The 19,849-nt window shown below is 47.6% G+C and overlaps 1 protein-coding gene across 14 annotated transcripts in view; it reads right to left on the minus strand.

Moving 5' to 3' along the window:
* ADGRB1 (adhesion G protein-coupled receptor B1) overlaps positions 1–19,849 on the minus strand; it is a 289,625-nt gene that overhangs the window by 86,332 nt on the left and 183,444 nt on the right. For 10 of the 14 annotated variants that reach the window (XM_075415464.1, XM_075415463.1, XM_075415457.1 and 7 more), the window contains one exon: positions 4,222–4,363. In XM_075415464.1, coding sequence (XP_075271579.1) covers positions 4,222–4,363 — 142 coding nt within the window. The remainder of the gene's footprint in view (positions 1–4,221; positions 4,364–19,849) is intronic. The other 4 variants (XM_075415468.1, XM_075415467.1, XM_075415462.1 and 1 more) reach the window with 1 other exon arrangement.

The raw sequence follows: 19,849 nt of genomic DNA on the forward strand, positions 1-19,849 counted from the left end.
ATCTTGGGATATCGTAGGGTCAGGACTGCTCACTGCGTATGCTCACCTGCCTTCCCAGCATGCTTCCAAGTCAGCTCTGTAGTTTGGTCTGCTATGGTACATCCCTCAAAAATACGCAAGTGCTATACAACCCTTCCAACTAATTATTTGCCTGTCAATAAGCATCATTGTGGAGAAAAGATGTTTAAAAAAATCAGCACAGACACAACAACCTCAGCATCACGCGTCAAGGCTGGGTTGGATGGGGCTTTGAGCAACCTGGTCTAGCAGAAGGTGTCCCTGTCCATGGCAGGGGGACTGGAACTAGATAAATGGTCCCTTCCAACCCAAACCATTCTATGACTCTATGATTTTATGATTCTACTATTCTACAATTCTATGATCCGTACAAGTTCTTGCCACCAGCACCTTTCAACCTTAGCTAATGCTAGAAATGAGAGCAGAGCTCAGATGGTCAATTCTGATCAACCTTCTCTCTGCAGATGACGCTAGTAAGGAGGGGGGGAGAAAGCAGAGATATATTTGTACAGCCTTACTGCGGTCCTACGTGCTGTAACAACCAAACTTTAAAGCTTGATTGACTTTATAAAGGCCAATCATGAGCTGGTAGGCAGAAGAGACAACGTGAGCCAAACTCAAAGAGGACAACCAAACAGTAAAAGGCTCTCCTGAGCATACTCAGGCTTCCCCTCTCTTTCCTTCCCTTCTCCAAGAAATTGCCAAGACTGCAAGAAATACTGAAAAAACACCACCACAAGACTCTTAATCAACTGACCATGGTTCAAATAGTTACAGTTTGTATATATATATATAGTTTGCTCTTGGCTCTGCAATTTCCTTTTGCCCTTATTCTTTATTAGCACTGCTATTATGCATGTGTAGCATCACAGCGTGTCAATACCACTGGCCTTCCAAACTAGGCACAGTATAAAACCAACACGAAAGGACAGCCCCCAAAAGCTTGTCTATGTTCTGTAATTTAAGAGATTTTAATCTTTCATGACGGTTAAACAGCAATCATGCCAAACCAGTGCAAGATACTGCCTCTGTCTAGTCAAAAATAGCAGGGTCCAAGGAAAATTAGACCCAGAGAAAGAGTCGAAATTGAATTCCAGCTTTTGATTTGGATCTGAGGAGCTCCATCACGGTTTAGGTACGTCTGTCTCCAAAACCAGTTCAAAACACAGCGCTTTCAGCCCCTAGCTTCATTGAAATGAAGGAAAACTGCTTCCTTTCTCCACCACATGAGCAACTCTCAGGGCCCAGCCCAGGGAAATTCTGTCCTTGGCAAGTCTGAACTGGCTGCCTGGGCAGCAACCATCATCCCCCACAAGCCTTTCCTGGTCCTTTTTCACTGCAAAGAAACTGTGCCCATACCAGGGTTACAAATATTTCAAATTGCCAGGGCCAAAGACTCCAGAAGGAAGATTTATAGCAATAAATAATATTAATGACACAGGCGGACGGAGCTTCTTGTCCTGAGAGCTCCAAAGGCACATGAAAAACTGCACTATAAATGTCACCACTGCAGACACCAATGATGACGAGATGACACCTCTGGGGAAGGGAGGCAGCATGAGCTTGCTCAGAATGACACTCGGTCAGGAAAGCAAGGGTGGTATCACGAGGACCTGGGTGAACAACGCTTCACAGAGGCAACGGACCCTGGGCTTTGCTTAGTGGGGGGACTCAGGAGGTAGCCACGCTCCAGCTTACCTCCCAGCATGGCAAAAGGACTCATCCTGACGCTCATGAATCGACTCCAGGCTGGGAAAAAGATGAGTCGTAACCCAACCAGCAGCTAGCGGAGTTGGAAAGAGGATGAAGGAAGCAATTTTAGGCCTAAACCCCAAAGGACCAGCTGAGAGGTTAGTTGCAGATATAATAAAACATGCCTGGGGGAAAGAAGCTGCATCCTCCTGCAGCCAAGCCCACTCTCTGATGCGAAAATACTTGCACTGATGATACAGGGCTTACACCAACCCCGTGTTAGCCAGCGAACACTCCAAACACTTAGACCTGAGGGAGCACCAGCATCTGGCCACGTTAAATTAACCATTTTTTTTCCGAGCTGCTTGGTTAAATAATACCAAACACTGTGTGAACAAAAAGTCTCCGTTAGAGAAACTTCTGCTTTAGCCAAGGCAAAAACTCCTTTCTCTGCACACTGCCTGGTCCTCTGCCCACTTTCAGAAGCAGGATCAGTAGAGGACTTTCACCAGCAGCTCAGCTGCACACCTGGGCTGGCTTCATTTCAGACTTTGTCTTAGAAGTATTCCTGCAGCAGAAATCACATTTTCTTTTCTACAGTCACACAGCCTCCCTAAACTTCATCAGGACTGGGTTGCTTGCAACAACAGCACAGAGTCCTTTGTGCATGGGACAAGGCTCACCCATTGATTATCCTGGTGGTCATCACAACCTCTGGAGACAGACACTTAAGTTGCTGTAGCTTGTGTTTAAGGGTGAAGCCTTGCTGCTGGCAGGGCGCAGCCCTGCATGCTCACAGGGCAGGTACAGAGCAGCTGGGCACAGAGCTGAGGGAGATGGGTCCCAGCTGGCTCATCTGAGCTCAGCCTGGCCACCTTAAGAAGGCTGGGTGCCATTCCTGGAGAGCACTAGCCCAGCAGGCTAGCCCCCTGCCCACTTAGTTTCATGCAGACCTCAGTCTGCCCGGTAGGAAGACAAGGAAACAATGACCCATGGAAGAAGACGAGTTCAGGGACGCCAGCACCGATGCAAACAGCTCCTTCCAGGCTCCTTTCCAGCAGGAACCCGGTCCAGGTCCTACCTCTGAGCAGCCTTCAACCAGCGCATCTCTACCAAGACCAGAAGCTCGATGCCTCTCTCAAGGGGACCCCGAGAGCGGCTCTACCTGACGCCTCAAAGCTCATTTCACCACGCTGTAGTGGCTGGGCCTGCACAGGGCCCGGGCAAACACAACCAATGCTGTGTCTTTAAAACCACTTCAGTGCAGATGTTGTTTCCATGGTAACTAGTGGACCAAATACATTAGTGTTTCTAATAATAAACCAAACCTTCATCTTCGAAAATGTGATCTCCCCCCCACCCTTTACCACCATCACCCTTCCTTTCTTCCTTTCCCCTCCCCTTTCGCTGAATTAAGCCAGCATTTAACAAGCAAGGCATAATTAGTAAATAATTGCAAGGGCCCAGTAACTCCCAGTGCCCAGGCAGATGGAGCAGCGCTAGGTGGAGGGGAGGGGAGAGCTTTGCTCTGTGAACCTGGGAACTCTCCAAAAAAGGGACGAACTACTTGAAAAAAAAAAATAAATAAAAAAAGAAAAAAAAATTAAAAGCTCAAGGTGGAAGAGAGGAGCCTACGAAGCCTCTTTTGACCACCCTGGTGTAGCCTTTGGTGCCCTGGCACCCGCCCCGCTCCCTGACTCCGGGTGCAGCCGCCCGGCGATAATTTCTAGGAATCTTGCACTTTTTTCCGGAGGCTCCTTCCGAAACACGACACCGGCTTCGTGTCCGTGACAGCAGCTAAAACTTCGCAACTCTTCTCTTCCGGAGTGGGGACACCACACACCAAAAAAAAAAAAGGGGGGAAAAAAAAAAGGAAATAAAAAAGGAAAAAAAGAAAAAGCGTGGGGTAGAGAGCTAGACCCTGAGGCGGGGATGGGGAGCGAGGGAGCTGCGGTGCGGCGGAGGGGAATGGGGCGGCGCGGGGAGATTCCTCCCTCCCAAAAAGAAGACACGTGCGAAGATTTCACGCGTGGGGACCCCACGGGAGTGAACACGCACGGCGAGGCTTGGTCACCCCTCACTTTCAGCGATATTCATATCCAAAAGCACAGCGCAGGGATGGAGAGGGGTGGGAGGAAGGGGGGGGATGCGGTGCAGCGGGCAGCCCCAGTGTGCGTGTGTGTGTCCCGAGCTGCGGTCAGGGTCGAGGGGAAGGGGAGAGGAAGGGCGGCAGTGAAGGGGGAGGGTGATGAAAAGCCTCACGCCGTGTCCCCACGGTCCCGGCGACACCGGACTGCAGCAGGGCTCGGGGTCTGTCCCCGGCGCCCCTTCGCGCAGGTGCGCGGTACCCGAAAGCCGCACGCCGAGGATGCTCCGCTCCATCCCGCTCGCGTCCCCTTCCCCCCCCCCCCCCCCTTTATTTGTCCCCTGTCCCCCCGTGTGTGTTCCGTTTGTGTGTGTGTGTGTGTCCCGCTCTGCTCCTCCCTCCGCGACGCCGCCGGCGGGACTCACCATGTCGGGGCTGAGCTGGGCTAAGATGGCGAAGGCGGAGAGCCGGTCACACAGGCACTTAGTCCGGGAGGCGTCGAGCGGGACCGTTCGGCAGCCGCGCCAGGACCAGGCGCCGGGCGGGGAGGCGGAGGCGGAGGCTCTGCTGGAGGGAGGGAGGGAGGGACGGGGCGGCGGAGCGGGAAGAGAAGGGAGAGCGGCCGTCAGGGCGGGCGGGGAGCCGGCACCGCGCCCCCCGCCGCCTCCCCCCCGCCCCCGCCGCCGGCCACCCCCATCACCACCCCCATCCCATCACCACCCCCGGACCTGAATCTCCTGGTCCTGGTCCCCTATGGGTCCCCCACCCCGCTCTGACCCCTCCATCACCACCCCCATCCCGTCACCACCCCCGGACCTGCATCTCCTGGTCCTGGTCCCCCCATCCTGCTCTGACCCCCCCATCACCACCCCCATCCCATCACCACCCCCAGACCTGCATCTCCTGGTTCTGGTCTTGGTCCGCCCCTGGGTCCCCCCCACTCCGCTCTGACCCCTCCATCACCACCCCCATCCCGTCACCACCCCCGGACCTGCATCTCCCGGTCATGGTCTGCCCCTGGGTCCCCCCCACCCCGCTCAGAGCCCCCCATCACCACCCCCATCCCATCACCACCCCTGGACCTGCATCTCCTGGTCCCCCCCACCCCGCTCTGACCCCCCCCATCACCACCCCCATCCCGTCACCACCCCCGGACCTGAATCTCCTGGTCCTGGTCTTGGTCTGCCCCTGGGTCCCCCCTGCCCCACTCTAATTCCCCCATTGCCCCGCACCTGGGTAAAAGCCTCCCTCCACCCCCGGGCTGCCCTGCCTCGCTCTCCCTGTATACACCTCCCTAACCCTATAGCCCACACAGCCCGGGTACGCACACATCACCATATAACCTTGTCCCACACTCCCACTATGTGGATGCAGAACCCTATAGCACCATCCTACATATCCCATACACACCTCCCTGACCGTATGGCCCTGTCCCATACATCCCGTATATGGATGCAAAACCTTATAGCCTTGTCCACACACTCACTATGTGGATGTGTAACCCTATAGCACCGTCCCACATATCCCATACACACCTCCCTGACCGTATGGTCCTGACCCATATATCCCGTATATGGATGCAGAACCTTATAGCCTTGTCCACACACCCACCATGTGGATGCATAACCCTATAACCCTGACACACACCCCATATAAGGATGCGTAAGCCTGGAGCCCTGTCCCACGCATCCTATATATGGATGCATGACCACATAGCCCTGTCCCACACACCCGCTGTGCGGATGCATAACCCTATAGCCCTGTGAAACACACCCCATATATGAATAAATAATTCCGTAGCCCTGTCCTATGCAACCCAAATACACCTCCCTAATTCTACAGCCCTCTCCCACATATCCATACATGGATGCATAACCTTATGGACCCTCACTCCCCCCATAGCCCATCCCACACCCTGCACCTGCACTCCTGCCCCACACGCCATGTAGACTTGTCCCCCCTTCTCACCCCCCTCATAGACCTCCCCCAATCACATCATCCCACAGAGGAGTGCACCCCTTCCCTTCCCCCTCCCCTCCCCCACACCAATTTCCCTCCCCTCCCCTTTTTCCCTCCTCCCCAGTTCTCTGGGGCCAGGGTCTTCATAGACCATGACAGGACCTCTCTTAGACCTCCTCTGCACCCCCAGATCTCCGGGCATAGCAGGGTTGCCCCTGCCTCATGGCCCAAAGGACCTCAAGAGATTGAAAGAACAGATTCCCTGCTTTTTGGTGACATCCTTTCAGGATGGGGAAGAGCAGCAGAGTGGGGAAGGGGTCATAGGTGGGAAAGACTCCATGTAAATCTGGCCTTCATCCCGCAGGTGGGATCATTTGAAGGGGAAAAGATATTGCAGCCCCATCTCCACATGAGCACTAAAGCCTAAGCCAGGGAAAAGGGGAATCTCATATTCTGCCTCAAGTGCTGGGGTACAGTCATCACCCAAAAAGTACAGCCATTTTCCACCCATTGGTTCTGTGTCTTGTCCAGACCGCTCTCCTGAAGTGTGGTCATGTACGGGGTGCAAATGCAGAGAGTAAGTGCAGAAATGAAATGAATGGAGAGAAGGTCACGATCCACGCAGATAACCTGAGCTTCACTGGAGCCTGGGATAGGACACAGGGGCAGAGCAACAGGGCCATATGACTTCACTGGAGGAACATGTGTGTACAATGTCCCCTCTCCACATCTGGCCGTCCTCAGATGAGGCGACCTAGGCAAGAATGCCAGCAGCAACCTCAAGGCAGCTCCAGATGGAGCCAAGCTGCTCAGCAGCCTTAGGTGTTCCACAGATAGACTGGACTTCTCTGTACTGCTGACTCCAGCAGACCTGCCTTGAGTTGCAGAGAAGTTTCGGGCAGGTCTCCACTCCATGCACACACTGACCCACACCTAACGCAAGGAGACAAAGCCTCCCTCCACCTCCCTCACAACTGTGCAAGAAAGCAGAGAGAATGGGCTGGGTACCAACAGGGTAACAGAGCATCGACACATGCTGTTGATTCCTTTGTGATTGTCTACTTGGATCCAGTTTAGCACATGACACTGAGCCTTCCTGAATTATCTCTGTTTTGGATTAAAGCACGTCTCGTAGTTTAAAAAAAAAGAGAAAAGCCAAACTAATTTTACTGTAGAAGTTGTCAGCAACACACAGAAGAGTTTTTTTCTGGTGCCCATCCAGGATTTTCTAAATGTCTGGACTCTACTGCAAGTCCGTCGAACTGATGGGACATAAATCTGTCTTCGCTGGATAGACAGCTCTTGCTCTTCACTGAGCAAAGTCACATCATGTCTTGGAAACTCTCAGGTCCATTATTACGGAACATTGGAGTGCATTAAGAAGAGTGTGGCCAGCAGGTCGAGGGAGGTTCTGCTCCCCCTCTACTCTGCCCTAGTGAGGCCCCATCCGGAGTACTGTGTCCAGTTCTGGGCTCCCCAGTTCAAGAAAAATGAGGATCTACTGGAGAGAGTCCAGCGGAGGGCTACAAGGATGATGAGGGCACTGGAGCAACTCTCCTATGAGGAAAGGCTGAGGGAGCTGGGCTTGTTCAGTCTGAAGAAGAGAAGGCTGAGAGGGGACCTAATAAATGCCTCTAAATATCTTAAGGGTGGGTGTCAGGAGGATGAGGCCAAACTCTTTTCAGTGGCGCCCAGTGACAGGACAAGGAGCAACGGGCACAAACGGAAGCAGAGGAAGTTCCATCCGAACATGAGGAAGAACTTCTTCCCTCTGAGGGTGACGGAGCACTGGAACAGGTTGCCCAGGGAGGTTGTGGAGTCTCCTTCTCTGGAGATATTCAAGCCCCGCCTGGACAAGGTCCTGTGCAGCCTGCTGTAGGTGACCCTGCTTTGGCAGGGGTTTGGACTAGATAATCCCCAGATGTCCCTTCCAACCCATAACGTTCTGTGATTCCAGGCATTGTTCTCTGGTCCCTTCCATGCACCTTCTGCAATTTGCCAGCACCCTGCTTGGAAAGGACTGAGAAATCCAAGGTCGACCTCAGAAGGAATGTGAATTCTATATTCTGCTCTATATGTACCACGTATATTTCCAGGAACTGCATTACCCAGTCATTCTGTATATTCACTGTCACCAAGACAAATGCCTTATTTATGATGTGTACAAATAAAGACAAATGCTCAGACTCTAACAGTTATGTATTCTCATAGAAAGTATTAATTTAGCTTGACAAGATCTATTTTCCGTAAGTTGATTGCTATTAATTTCTCTGTTTTAATGAGTACGCTATTATTCAATTATAATCATAATATTGCCCACAATCCCCTAATTTTTGGATCCCGTATCAGATGGTGTGTTATTGTGCCTAAGACAGATGTGAGGCGGATGACTCTGGAGCGAAGCTGTTGTGCTTACAGACACATGCTCCTCTCTCCGGATTTTGGGAACATTTCCACCCTTCTTTTTACTAAAGAGCAATGATCCCCAATTAGCCTTAGCATGCTCTTTTAAAACTCTTGCATGCAAAATTACTCCGTCTTGTTTCTCTTAAAAACGTCTTTCTTACTTTATTAGATGATGTATAGCATGTTTTCTAGTTGCTGGTGTAATGAACAGTATTTCATTAGCCTGGGATATGGATTAAGTAACCAGGCTCTCTTCCAATTACAGAATGCAAGTGTTTATTGAAATTTCTGCATTATTATAAATAAATTTGTCATTTCTAGCTAGAAACAAACCAATACCTTTAGGATTTGTTTTAATTTTTATGTACCTGGGGTTTTCCTTGTTATTCACCTCACATCCCTGAACAACAGGATTCTTACACTTTTTTTTCTCTTATCTGTTTCAAGCTTTTAATTTGCAGTGGTTCCTATCAATTTATCCTTTGTTTGTATGTCTACAACAGCTTTTACTTTCCCTCTAAAACAGACTGTTGTTAGGTTTTGTAGACATTGGTCTTTACTTGCGTTTTGGTGGGGTTTTTGTTTGGTTAATTGGGGTCGTTTTAGTGTCCCTGGCTATGTTTTTCATTTATTGGTTTGCAGATATCTAGAAAAATACTCTTAAAAGGGCTCCTAATTATTCTCAACTTTTTGTGTTTAGGCAGGCTTTCTCAACACATAGATGTGCTCAAAGCTATCATTCTTAAGCATCAAATATGTGTACATTGACACACAGGTACACCCCCTGCCCCCAAGCAACTTGAACTCTCTTGAAATTCATTAATACAATTGCCTTAACATCACTTTCAATCCCAAAGCCCAGCTTTACTCATTTACCAGCATTCAGTTTAGACTGGGACAGATCTGGGCCATGCAGACACAGAAGTACCCTCATCCAAAACAAAACAGAAAAAAGAAAAAAAGGCAAAAGAAATCAGAAAGCCTACCGAAACAGGAAACCCCAGGGAAGGTATCAGAAAACAAATAACACTCCCTAGACGCTGCGCCTGGTCTCACACTCCCATGGCAGCAAAGCTGACAGCACAGCAATGGATGCAACATCAGAACAAAATCTATCGAGGACCAAAGCCACGCTTGGCACAGTCTGATACCCATTTCTAGAAGCACGTACAGAAAGAGCACATAGAAATATCTAGGCAAAAAAAAAATATATATAATAATTGCCCTTTGCTCTTATAAAACCTTGTCTGATGACTGCTTATTTATCCTGTTGGATTCAAAGAAATCAATGGGATCAATGCCATCCAGTTTTTACATTAGAAGTTGCTATAAATCACATAAAGGGTGGGTGCTGTGGGACATGTTGAGTCAGAAACTTGGTGTAAATCACCTCAGAATAAGTCCAACTATGCCATTTAATAGAAAACAAAAATCTGGCCCTCATTACTACCAGTGATTATTAATTGATTATTACCAGTTATGAAACTATTCAGAATATTCAAATGCTGGGTGCTCCGATGAGCATATCCATTCCCCTGGTTTTAATCTCCTCAGAAGACTAACTCTTCCCTCATCCTCCCTTCTTCTGCTTAATTACCTATTCTCTTTCCCCTGCAGTCCTTTTGATATTAACACTTCTGCACCGTTTTGAAATGTGGCTTGGAGCTGGGTTCGGTGAACGTCTTTGCGAGTAGGAGGACATGCCAGAGAAGTCACCACCAGCCTCTTTTCATCATCCACGTGCTACCATGGGGCAGGATAAGATCAGTCTTCAGAGAGCTAAGCGAAAGATTTCTCGGGCATTGCATTATTGCAAGGGTTAACTGATTCATCATCCAAATGTTTGCTCATCAATCCACTCATAGCACCTAGCTGAGGTGCCAGCATTGCCTTATTCCAAGTGTGGACATGATGTTATGAACCTTCATTCAAGCCTATCTTCTGGGTTCAGCCTGTGTTTCTGTATTTCCTAATTAATTTCTGGTTCATGCGGTTGCTGAGAGACTCCTAAAAATGCATGATTCAGTCAAAACTGGAAGGGTTCAAAATGACAGCTGTACTGATATGATATCTCGTGAATAATGCCAGTCTTGTGATTTTGGGTGGTCCCACTCATGGCTGATGAATGTTAGAGGCTGTCCTCCACTCTCGTGAGACCTCACCTGGAATACTGCACTTGGCTCTGGGGCCCCCAGCGTAAGAAGCACAGGGAACTGTTGGTGCAGAGGAGGACCACAAAGATGATCCAAGGGATGGAGTACCTCTGTTGTGAGGAAAGGTGGAGAGAGTTGGGACTGTTCAGCCTGCAGAAGAGAAGGCTGCAGGGAGACCTCATGGCAGCCTTTCAGTGCCCAAAGGGGGCCTACAAGAAAGCTGGAGAGGGGCTTCTGACATGGGCATTAGTGACAGGACAAAGGGTAATGGCTTTAAATTGAAAGAGGGGACATATAGATTAGATATAAGGAATAAATTCTTCACTATGATGGTGGTGAGGCACTGGACCAGGTCGCCCAGAGAAGCTGTGGATGTACCATCCCTGGAAGTGTTCAAGGCCACGTAGGATGGAGCTCTGAGCAACCTGGTCTAGTGCAAGGTGTCTCTGCCCACGGCAGGGGGGTTGGAACTAGATGATCTTTAAGGTCCCTTCCAACCCTTACCATTCTATGATTCTATGACTCTATCTGCTGCAGATGACATATTCAATACCACCAAGAGACATCTAATGGGATCTCTCCATGGTCCAGGGAATCACATCTGAGGGAGTTCTGGTCTTGCTGGATGCATATCGTGTTCTGCCCAGAAAAAGTTTCAGCCAGCAAGTATTACCAAAAACCTCATAGTTCAGGGCAGACTTCAAATCCGAAATTATTTGATCACTGAATTTTGTGATATAAAGATTGTTTTACTGGGATCTGTTAAAATTACAAAAAAAGAGGATATTGCATATTTATGTGCAAAATACTTTCAACATGGATCCCTTTAAAAGCTGCAGAAGAAAATGGGATTTTAATGAACAGGTCCTTATACAGAGGTACATGTGTGTGTTTCTGTGTGCGTGCTTGTGTGTATGGTTTCATCTGTAGATCAGCACTGAGCCTTTATCTTCTCAGCAAAACCTTTGATTCTGCAGTAAAGTACACCGGATTCATAATGGAAAACCCATGCTCACAGCTCAGCAGCAAAGAAAAAGAGCAGAATTTGAGTTATTCACAAATATTGAACCCAGGTATACTAATAAGGAAGCAGAATTGTTTCCAGGAGGTCTCAAGAGGGGAGGGAAGAAAGAGAAACTGTACTAAAGGGAAAATGTGGGCAGAATACGAGAGAATGGTGTAGTCAGACTGATTACAAGCCAGTCAAAGAGGAATTGTAGAAATCCCCAAACCAGACTGGCGTAAAAAACATTGTACTGGAAGGGTTAGCAGGAAACCTGAGAAGTTGCTTCTGTCTCTAATATCTATGGCCAGATTTATCTCCAGTGTAATACCAATGATGTTCCCCAAGAAAATGTTTCACCATATGTTACAACGTGGCTATGAACATTATTTGAGCACTTGATGGGAAAAAGCAATTAAGCACTGTCTTGTAGATTTAAATAGGAGCTAAGCACATGCTTAAGGACTTTCTTACACAGAAATGCTCTTCTGAATAAGAATTTGCACAAATGGAGAGCCTTTGTTGTAGGAAGAGGCAGGGATCAGCAAGAGATTTTAAAAATGGGGTGTATATATTTGAGACTTATATAGTATAAATGATCTCCAGAGGTTTCTCCCAACCTCAGTGATTCTCTGGCTCTCTGATACTTCTTGCTTCACATGGGCCATTCCCCCTTTGCTAACCAGGCAGGTCATGCAAGTGCTTGGCATGGGTCCAGCTGCCAGATTGATTATTAATTTAGAGAAGGAACCAGAGATGAAGTCAAAGTTAATCCTTTTTGTGGGATTCCCAAAAGCAATTTTCATTTCCAGCCAAAGGCTGCCCCAGAGCGCCTTTCAAACACTTTGGCTCTGCACAATAGCTCGGGACAAAAATGTACAATTACTTTCCTGCAGCAAGTGTGTCAGAGTCACTGTTTCTGCAGGTCCGCAGGGTTGGATTAAAAAGCAAATGGTTCCTGGGAAAAAGGGACGTAAAAAGGTTTGCACCTTTTGAAAAAAAAAAGGCTGACTGAAAAAAAATTAAAATCTTTGATTGGCTGCTAAAACAGTCACAAAGGATCTCATGCAGATAGGTAAACACTGAAATAAGTTAAACACTAAGCTAAAGATGGATTAAAATCAATCTTTAGCACTCTTCCTGCTTGGGAAGTTTTGGACACTGTCAGCAGCAAAGCAGTAACCATGCTTTGGTTACTTTCGACCTTCCGAAGAACTGAACAAAATCCACTGTTTCACAAGGGTCATCTCATTATCCAAGCGACAATTTTGCCTTTCTGTGATCAATCCACTGGTTCAAATCCAGGCTGAGCTCTCATTTATGCTACTGGAAGTCCTACAAGACATCTCACACATCCAACAAGTCAGTCTAGGCTTACTGGAGCAACACTTGTCCTCCTGGAAAAATAACGCACTTCTGTGTCTCTGAATTCGAAGTGTAGAAACAATTTCGTGACATTCGTGTAACCCAGTCTGAAAACTGAAGCTTCAGTGCAGTAACTGATGGATGAGCAATTTTCCTACACTTGTTTCCAAGGAATCAAGTGTCATCAACCTCATTTAGCTCACAGCCTAGAAAGCCAATCGTATCCTGGGCAGTATCAAAAGAAGCGTGGCAAGCAGGCTGAGGGAGGGGATCCTGCCCCTCTACTCCTCACTGGTGAGACCCCACCTGGAGTCCTGCATCCAGCTCTGGAGCCCTCAGCACAGGAAAGTCATGGACCTGTTGGAGCAGGTTTGGAGGAGGGCCACAAAAACAATCTGAGGGCTGGAATAAGTCTCCTGTGAGGAAAGGCTGAGAGAGTTGTAGTTGTTCAGCCTGGGGAAGAGAAGGCTCCGAGAAGACCTTATTGCAGCATTTCAGTACTTAAAGGGGGCCTACAAGAAAGATGGGGACAGATATTTTAATAGGACCTGTAGCAATGGGGCAAGGGGTAATTGTTTTAAACCAAGAGAAAGTAGATTCAGACCAGATTTAAGGAAGAAATTTTTTACAGTGAGGGTCATGACACACTGGATCAGGTTGCCCAGGGAGGTGGTAGATGCCCCATCCCTGGAACCATTCAAGGCCAGGTTGGATGGGACTCTGAGTATCTAGTTGAAGATGTCCCTGCTCACTGCAGGAGGGTTGGACTAGACGACCTTTAAAGGTCCCTTCCAGTGCAAACCGTCCTATGATTCTATGATAAGGAAACTGAGGCACACAAAGGAGATACAACTGGATGCAGTGATGTGAGAGGGCAATAATACAGCTCTGGTCTTTGGAGCAAGCAGTCGGTTTCGAAACTACTGAGCAAAATTGCCTTCCAGTCAATGAACACATCCATACATTCTTTGGCTGGGTTCTCTGCTTCCTTCATAGGAAAAACCCCAACCACCAGGACTCTGGAGCAACTCTAAAACTTTGTGCTCAACTGCTGAGATCTCTCTATCTCCTTCTGAGTTGTGTTTGGCACTGACGCCCTTTTTCTCACCTCTACCCCGACAGCATAGACCTGGCACTGAACAAAACAATTTTCTGCCAGTAGGAAAGAATCAATAATGAGATTAGCAACTATTATTAAATTAGCTCTTTAGAAAAAAACACAATGAAAATGGAAAAAAGGCAGGAAAAAAAAAATGCCTACTATCGATCCAGTTCTTGGTGCAAGGAAAATCAAACCAGAGCAGGAATATTAATGTGGGTGGGTTTTTTTTCAGAGGCCCCTAATTCCAGTTGTTTTCACCTGATTTACTTCAAAACTGACACAAGCAGAATGAAGACAACGGTGATTTATGAAAAGATTTGTAACCTATGGGAAATTAGGATATTTGGTATTTTCTCCAGGTCTTTTTCATTTTTTGAGGAGAGGGAGGCACTGGAAGAGAAAGTTATAAGGAGGTTAAAAGCAAAGCCTTCTCCCAGCTGTGAATTCATAATCATGGCTAACTAAATTGGAGCATTTTGTGGGGGACAAGGTTACTTACTATCTGCAAATTAGCCCCAGAAAGAAACAAAACTGCCCATATGCAGCATCCACTCTGAAGACTTAATTAACATAAACAATGTTAAAACGCACAAAGAATTACATATTACCATTGAAATAAAGCATATGGCTGGCTAAATACCCGCAAGATTATCTAGAGATTATCTTTTCAGACACCATAAATACAGCTGATGCTGAGCTGTAATGACTCTCATCAGAAGGCCACGTTATCCTACCAGAGAGGAAGCTCAGCACTTCCCAACACCGTCAGTCTCCTGGGCTTTGGACGGCCATTTAAAATCCAGAGCATGTGGCTGATAATTAACGAGCACTCCCCTCCTTTACATCCCTGTTCCATAGCTCCAGAAGAAGGCCTGAAATGCAGATGTCATCTCTTGCAAATGAAATTTGCACCACACCTTGGTGTCTGAAGACCTGCCCCAGTGCACAAGGAGGGGTGGGATGGGAGAGGAGAACTTGGCCATTGGGTCCATACCCTGAGATTGTTATTTTCTTGTACTTCCCTGCCAAATGTCCATTCCAAAGGCAGCCACAGGACAGATGTTTCATCAGGATGAACGCCCAGAAGGACCACTCTGCCCCGTGTGTCCTACCTAGTAAGCCTGGACAATCCTCAACACATATCACGAATATCAAAGCTTTAATACAGCAGACCTGACACCACGGACTATAACGGACCGTAGAGAAGAAATGGAGAAACAGACTCTGCTAGAGTCCGTGGCCTTTAAAATAGAAACAAATGTGAAAATTTCTGTGAGATATCACAATATTCATGTTGCAGAGGAAACCATTTCAAGAGCTCCTGCTCATCAAACCTTCAGAAATATTCCTTCCTGACCCCAGTTCTAGTGGTCCCTTAATAATTACAGATCTGATCTCTTCCATGGTATCACAGCTCAAGTTGCACACAATGTCAGGAATCTGGCTTGAAGTATCATGAGGGTTTCTTTTTTTTCTACAGCATATTTGAAGTCTCTTTGTCTTGTGGATTTCCTCCTTTAAAAGGATGACATTTTCAAGCTTTTCTACAGAACCATGTGAAATAGCAACAGAAAAGCATACAGGACCCTATAATCCCGTAACTTCATGACTTTAAGTAAAAAGAAAAATCATTCTCAGATTTAGCTACGCTTCAAGCACTGGTATCATCAGGTCAGGTCACTTGTCAGTGACTGCAGAAGATGACCTTGGACTACTTTCTATAATAGATCAATGTTTTATCCCTCCAAGACTGTAGCCTCTGCTCTTAAACTCGCTATTGCTATCCAGAGCTAAAAGCGTCATTACAGCATTTCTGGAATCACTCCGATGCAAGAAGTACAGGCTACACCTCCTAAACTTATGTTCGGGTAAAGCTGCCCCATTGGAACTTTCCTGTTACACTGGAATATCAGTGCAATGAATAGTTCATTAGGTAACACGGCTGTCTTGGGAAAAAGGTGAAAACAGGAGTTACTGGGACTTTCTGAAGTAAAATTTCCAGAATGGAGAGAAGTGTAGCACTGGGACGACAGGGGAATGGAGAGATGAGCAGTGAGATGGTTGGTCTCATTGTCATATAGGGCTTCTTTCCAACAAAGGACAAGGTGAAATCAGTGAGTGATATACCTGTCTCCATCCCAGCCCTACGTGACATTCACAGCTGCTTATCCAGGCTTTGCAGGAACGTTCTCTCCAGGGGCAACGCCTCGGGCGTCCTTGACTAGAGACTTTGCATGGAAATGTCTCGGCAGGTCTTGCAAAACAAGAGCGGGAGCTAGGACTGTGTAGAATGGGCAGTCACCCACCTGTACCACACTGCACAAGCTTCCTGAAATCGCCTGCTTTAGCAAATGTGTGGAAAGAGTGTACGTTCCAGCTGGACGTGAAAATGTTCAGCTTACACTCTCAGCTTTTGCATCAGCTTTCCAGATGTAATTTCTCAATTAGTATGAGGTGCCTGAGACATTAAAGATTTGTGGTTGTTTATATAGTCAGTCCTTCTCATGCTAGGAAGACTCAGACTGGATCACGGTCCAAAAGATGGGTACTCTTCTGTTTAGAAAAGGGTGCAGCTCCATGCCAGGCATTAGCCCATAGGTGGACCAGGCCATCCTCTTTCTCTGCCCTGTACAATAGCCAGTCATCCTACAATCATTTCTGAGAAACCGGGAAAGATTTCTGGTTACGCAGAAAATGATACTCAGCGCAGCGAAGTGATAAGCAGCAGCGTTGTCATATGTACTGAAAACATTTCAGGGAAAATCCTCAGAGGAATCGAGTGCATTAACAGCCTACACCAGTTTCTCTGCCTGGACATCATGGTCTCATGCTCAAGTCTCATGGGAAAGGGGGCTTGGGAAGACTGGGGAAACAAGGTAGTAAATGCTTTTGCTGAGTATACCAGATGCCAGAATAAATGTAAGACATTGCAGACAGCAGTTAAGGTGGAAATAGTGCCTTTGGCTAGTCAAGGATGTATAAATGCATTTGATTTAAAGTCAGGGAGAGCAATGCTAACACCTGGTAAGAGATATCTCATGTCCTCTTTAGGGTATGGTCAGGCTGCCTCAGACACGGCAGCATCTATGTCCTGTTTGCAGTTCAGCACTTCCATCTTCCTAGATGACCCCAACTGAGCCTAAAACGACTCAGAGCTCCCCGCAAGCCCTCAGCCAGAGCTCAGAGCAGAAGAAGGGTGGTTAGCTGACATGGGGAGATGACCACAACTGTTATCACATGGCTGTTCACACCAGACCCTGGCAATGACAGGGCAGCAGGCTTGCCTCTGCATGTCCAGATGGGGATTTTAAACATTGCTCTGCTGCACGCGACTGAAAGGAAGGAGGAAGATGAAAGTATGTTACTAGCTCTGAACAAAAAGTCTGCAAATCTCAGCTCTGGTCCCGACCCCCTGTCACTTGTGCTCTCTTTTTTCAGCCTCCCTCTCTCTGAAATGGCCCTAGAAATCTTGATGCTCTACTCAACTTTTCATAGCAAAGCCAGGGACAGAGACACAGATTGCCTCTTCTCTACCTATAAGCAGCACTTTGCAAAACAGCAAACAAACACTGCTGCCAATGTCCCGGTCCTGTCTTGAAGAGTAAGGGAGGCCCCAGGGCCAGGCTGGGAAGAAGGATGGCTCTCTCACCACCAAAACAGTAGCTCCAGGGTACGCTGCTTCTCAGAAACCTAAATCAGAAAATTTTAATGGCTGAGAGCAGGGCTAGTGAATAAAGAGACAATGAAAAATAAATCAGGCAGATGACAGAGGGGCTGGGAATAGGAGGAGGTAGCAGACGGTAAAAGAAATTAAATCAAGAAGCCAAATTAAGGTGCTTCAGGCAAAGATGAAGATGCTGGATTAAAGATTAACTGTAACCAACAGGGAGATGCAGTCCTTTAAAGGTACAAATTACTTCAATGCACTTAGCAAAGCCCCCACAAATGTCCTAAGAATAAAGTCCTCACAGATGCAACTGGATCACAGTAACAGATATAGCTGGACCTGGGAACTGTGGATGGCTTCACGCTCCAGCGTTTCCAGCTGAAAAAGAGCATTAAAAGGAGAGCAAAGACAATCACCCTAAAAAAAACAGAAAGTCATGTGTTGGCTGAGGCAGAGGGGAGAGGGTGCGAGAAATCCTCTGAGAAGGGTTTGGCACTGTACAAGCAAATTCTTGGGGTATTTTTAAATTATCCTGAATCCAGGGGAGCTGCTGAACCCTTTGGGGCTCTCTGTTCACTGAGCATTTCTTAATCTATCACTTGCCAAATAACTCCAAAGGGATGGTGGGTGAGCTCGAGGTGGAATCGCACCTTTCACATCTGCTTCTTTGCAGCCAAAAGCAAGAAAGCTTTGCAAAAATCTCCATCAAACTGCAAGCAGGTGAATCAAGTCACCCTTCGGCTCAGCCGCTGGGCACTGAAGATACTTGTGCCATCACGGCACATGATGTGTTTGCAGCATTTCACAGCGCTCTGGGATTGCCGGGAGAAAGGTCACTTCTGCGTTGCCACCTCCTTTCAGCATAAGCAACTCACATTTTACAATGGAGCACGTAAGATCCTTTTTTCTTAAGTGTAAGGAGAGGGGCGGAGGAACTGGAGGTCGTAGTGGGATTAACATTTTTAAAACCCTGAATTGTTTTTATCATACCTTTAAAACACACTGATAAGGTTCTTCTTGGCATTACAGAGTTGGTAGTGGCTGTACAGACCACAATGACAGCAGGTTACTTATGGCTGTGTTTGTTACCGTCCAGCCCTGCTCCTCAGACAGACAGAGCTCCGAGCCTAGCTAATACCAGTACAATTATCCCATGGTCAGAAACTCAGAGAAACACTAAAACCAAAATCAAGACCTGCTTCAAGACTACAGCTGTTCACCAGTGAGCTCTGAATCATGCCCAAGGAGCGATGAGGAGTTCAGAGAGACAGGCGACAGCAGCAAGAGGCAGGCACACACACACAGCGATGCTGCTCTGTGGACGAGAAGGTTTAGTAGGTGTGAGTTCAGCTAGCTGCACTTTTTTCTCTGCCAGTGCTTTCCTTTGATCCTTCCTTTCCCTTTGGCCTCCTTTTTCCTCTGCAGTCTGCAAAATGAGCATTTCAGGGAAGCGGAGCAGCCGAGAGAAGCGGCGCTAACAGCCCCTTGAATGCGTGGAATGCCTCCCTTGTTCCCAGTTCAAATTTCGGAAAGCGGCATCTGCTCATTTCTGAAGGTCGTTTGGATCCTGATTCAGGGATGCTGCATCGCTGCTTACTGCCTCCTCATCGTTATTCTGCATCTGTAGCCACTGTAGATGTCCTTTCACATTATATGCTGGTTTGTTACAGGTTTTGGGAGGGAGGGGGTAAATAAAATGTAAAGCAAACCACAAAAGCCCACCCCAGTGGGACAAGTGTGATTTCTGACTTGACTTATGTGGGTGTATAAAGGAATCTACTAGAGGGTTTGCTTTACACTTACATTAGCAGAAGAGGAGGAAAGGTCTGGGAAATAACGACGATGCTAATGCAGTGAGGGGGCTGGTGCGCTAGTGGCTAAATAAATGCTAATAAATAAATGCTGATGTTTAAGATTGCGCTGCCCCCTCTCCTTGAACATCCTATTCCCGATCCTCCCGAGTGCTGATCAGATGGTTTATCACCACGGGGGTCGATGTAAACAGCTCCCTGGTGGGCAGGACCCAGATCAATCAGGGAGAGGGGGAGAACCCTCAGCGGAACCACGCTGCTCTGCTGGGAACGGAGCAGCAAGCAGAGAGGCGGCTGGATTCATCGATTCCCTTTCAGCCCCAAGCCACACTGCTGGGAATGCTACCTTGTCACAATTCGACACGCATGACAGCAGAGAGGATGCAGGGATGCAGAAAGCCACTGACAGCAAAGCTCTGGATTGTAGTGAAACTGGGAAGCAGTGGAGCAAACTTCCCTTCTCTGGCCTGATAAAAGCCTGGCTGGACTGGCAGGAGGTCGAAACACAAATCAAGCTCCAGACCTACAAAGCTGGCAGAGGTTTTCCTGCTGGAAGATTTCCCCGCCGTGCAAGGCCAGTGGTTTTG

This window comes from Opisthocomus hoazin, chromosome 3 (genome assembly GCF_030867145.1).
Source record: "Opisthocomus hoazin isolate bOpiHoa1 chromosome 3, bOpiHoa1.hap1, whole genome shotgun sequence".
In the NCBI taxonomy this organism is placed as follows: domain Eukaryota; kingdom Metazoa; phylum Chordata; class Aves; order Opisthocomiformes; family Opisthocomidae; genus Opisthocomus; species Opisthocomus hoazin.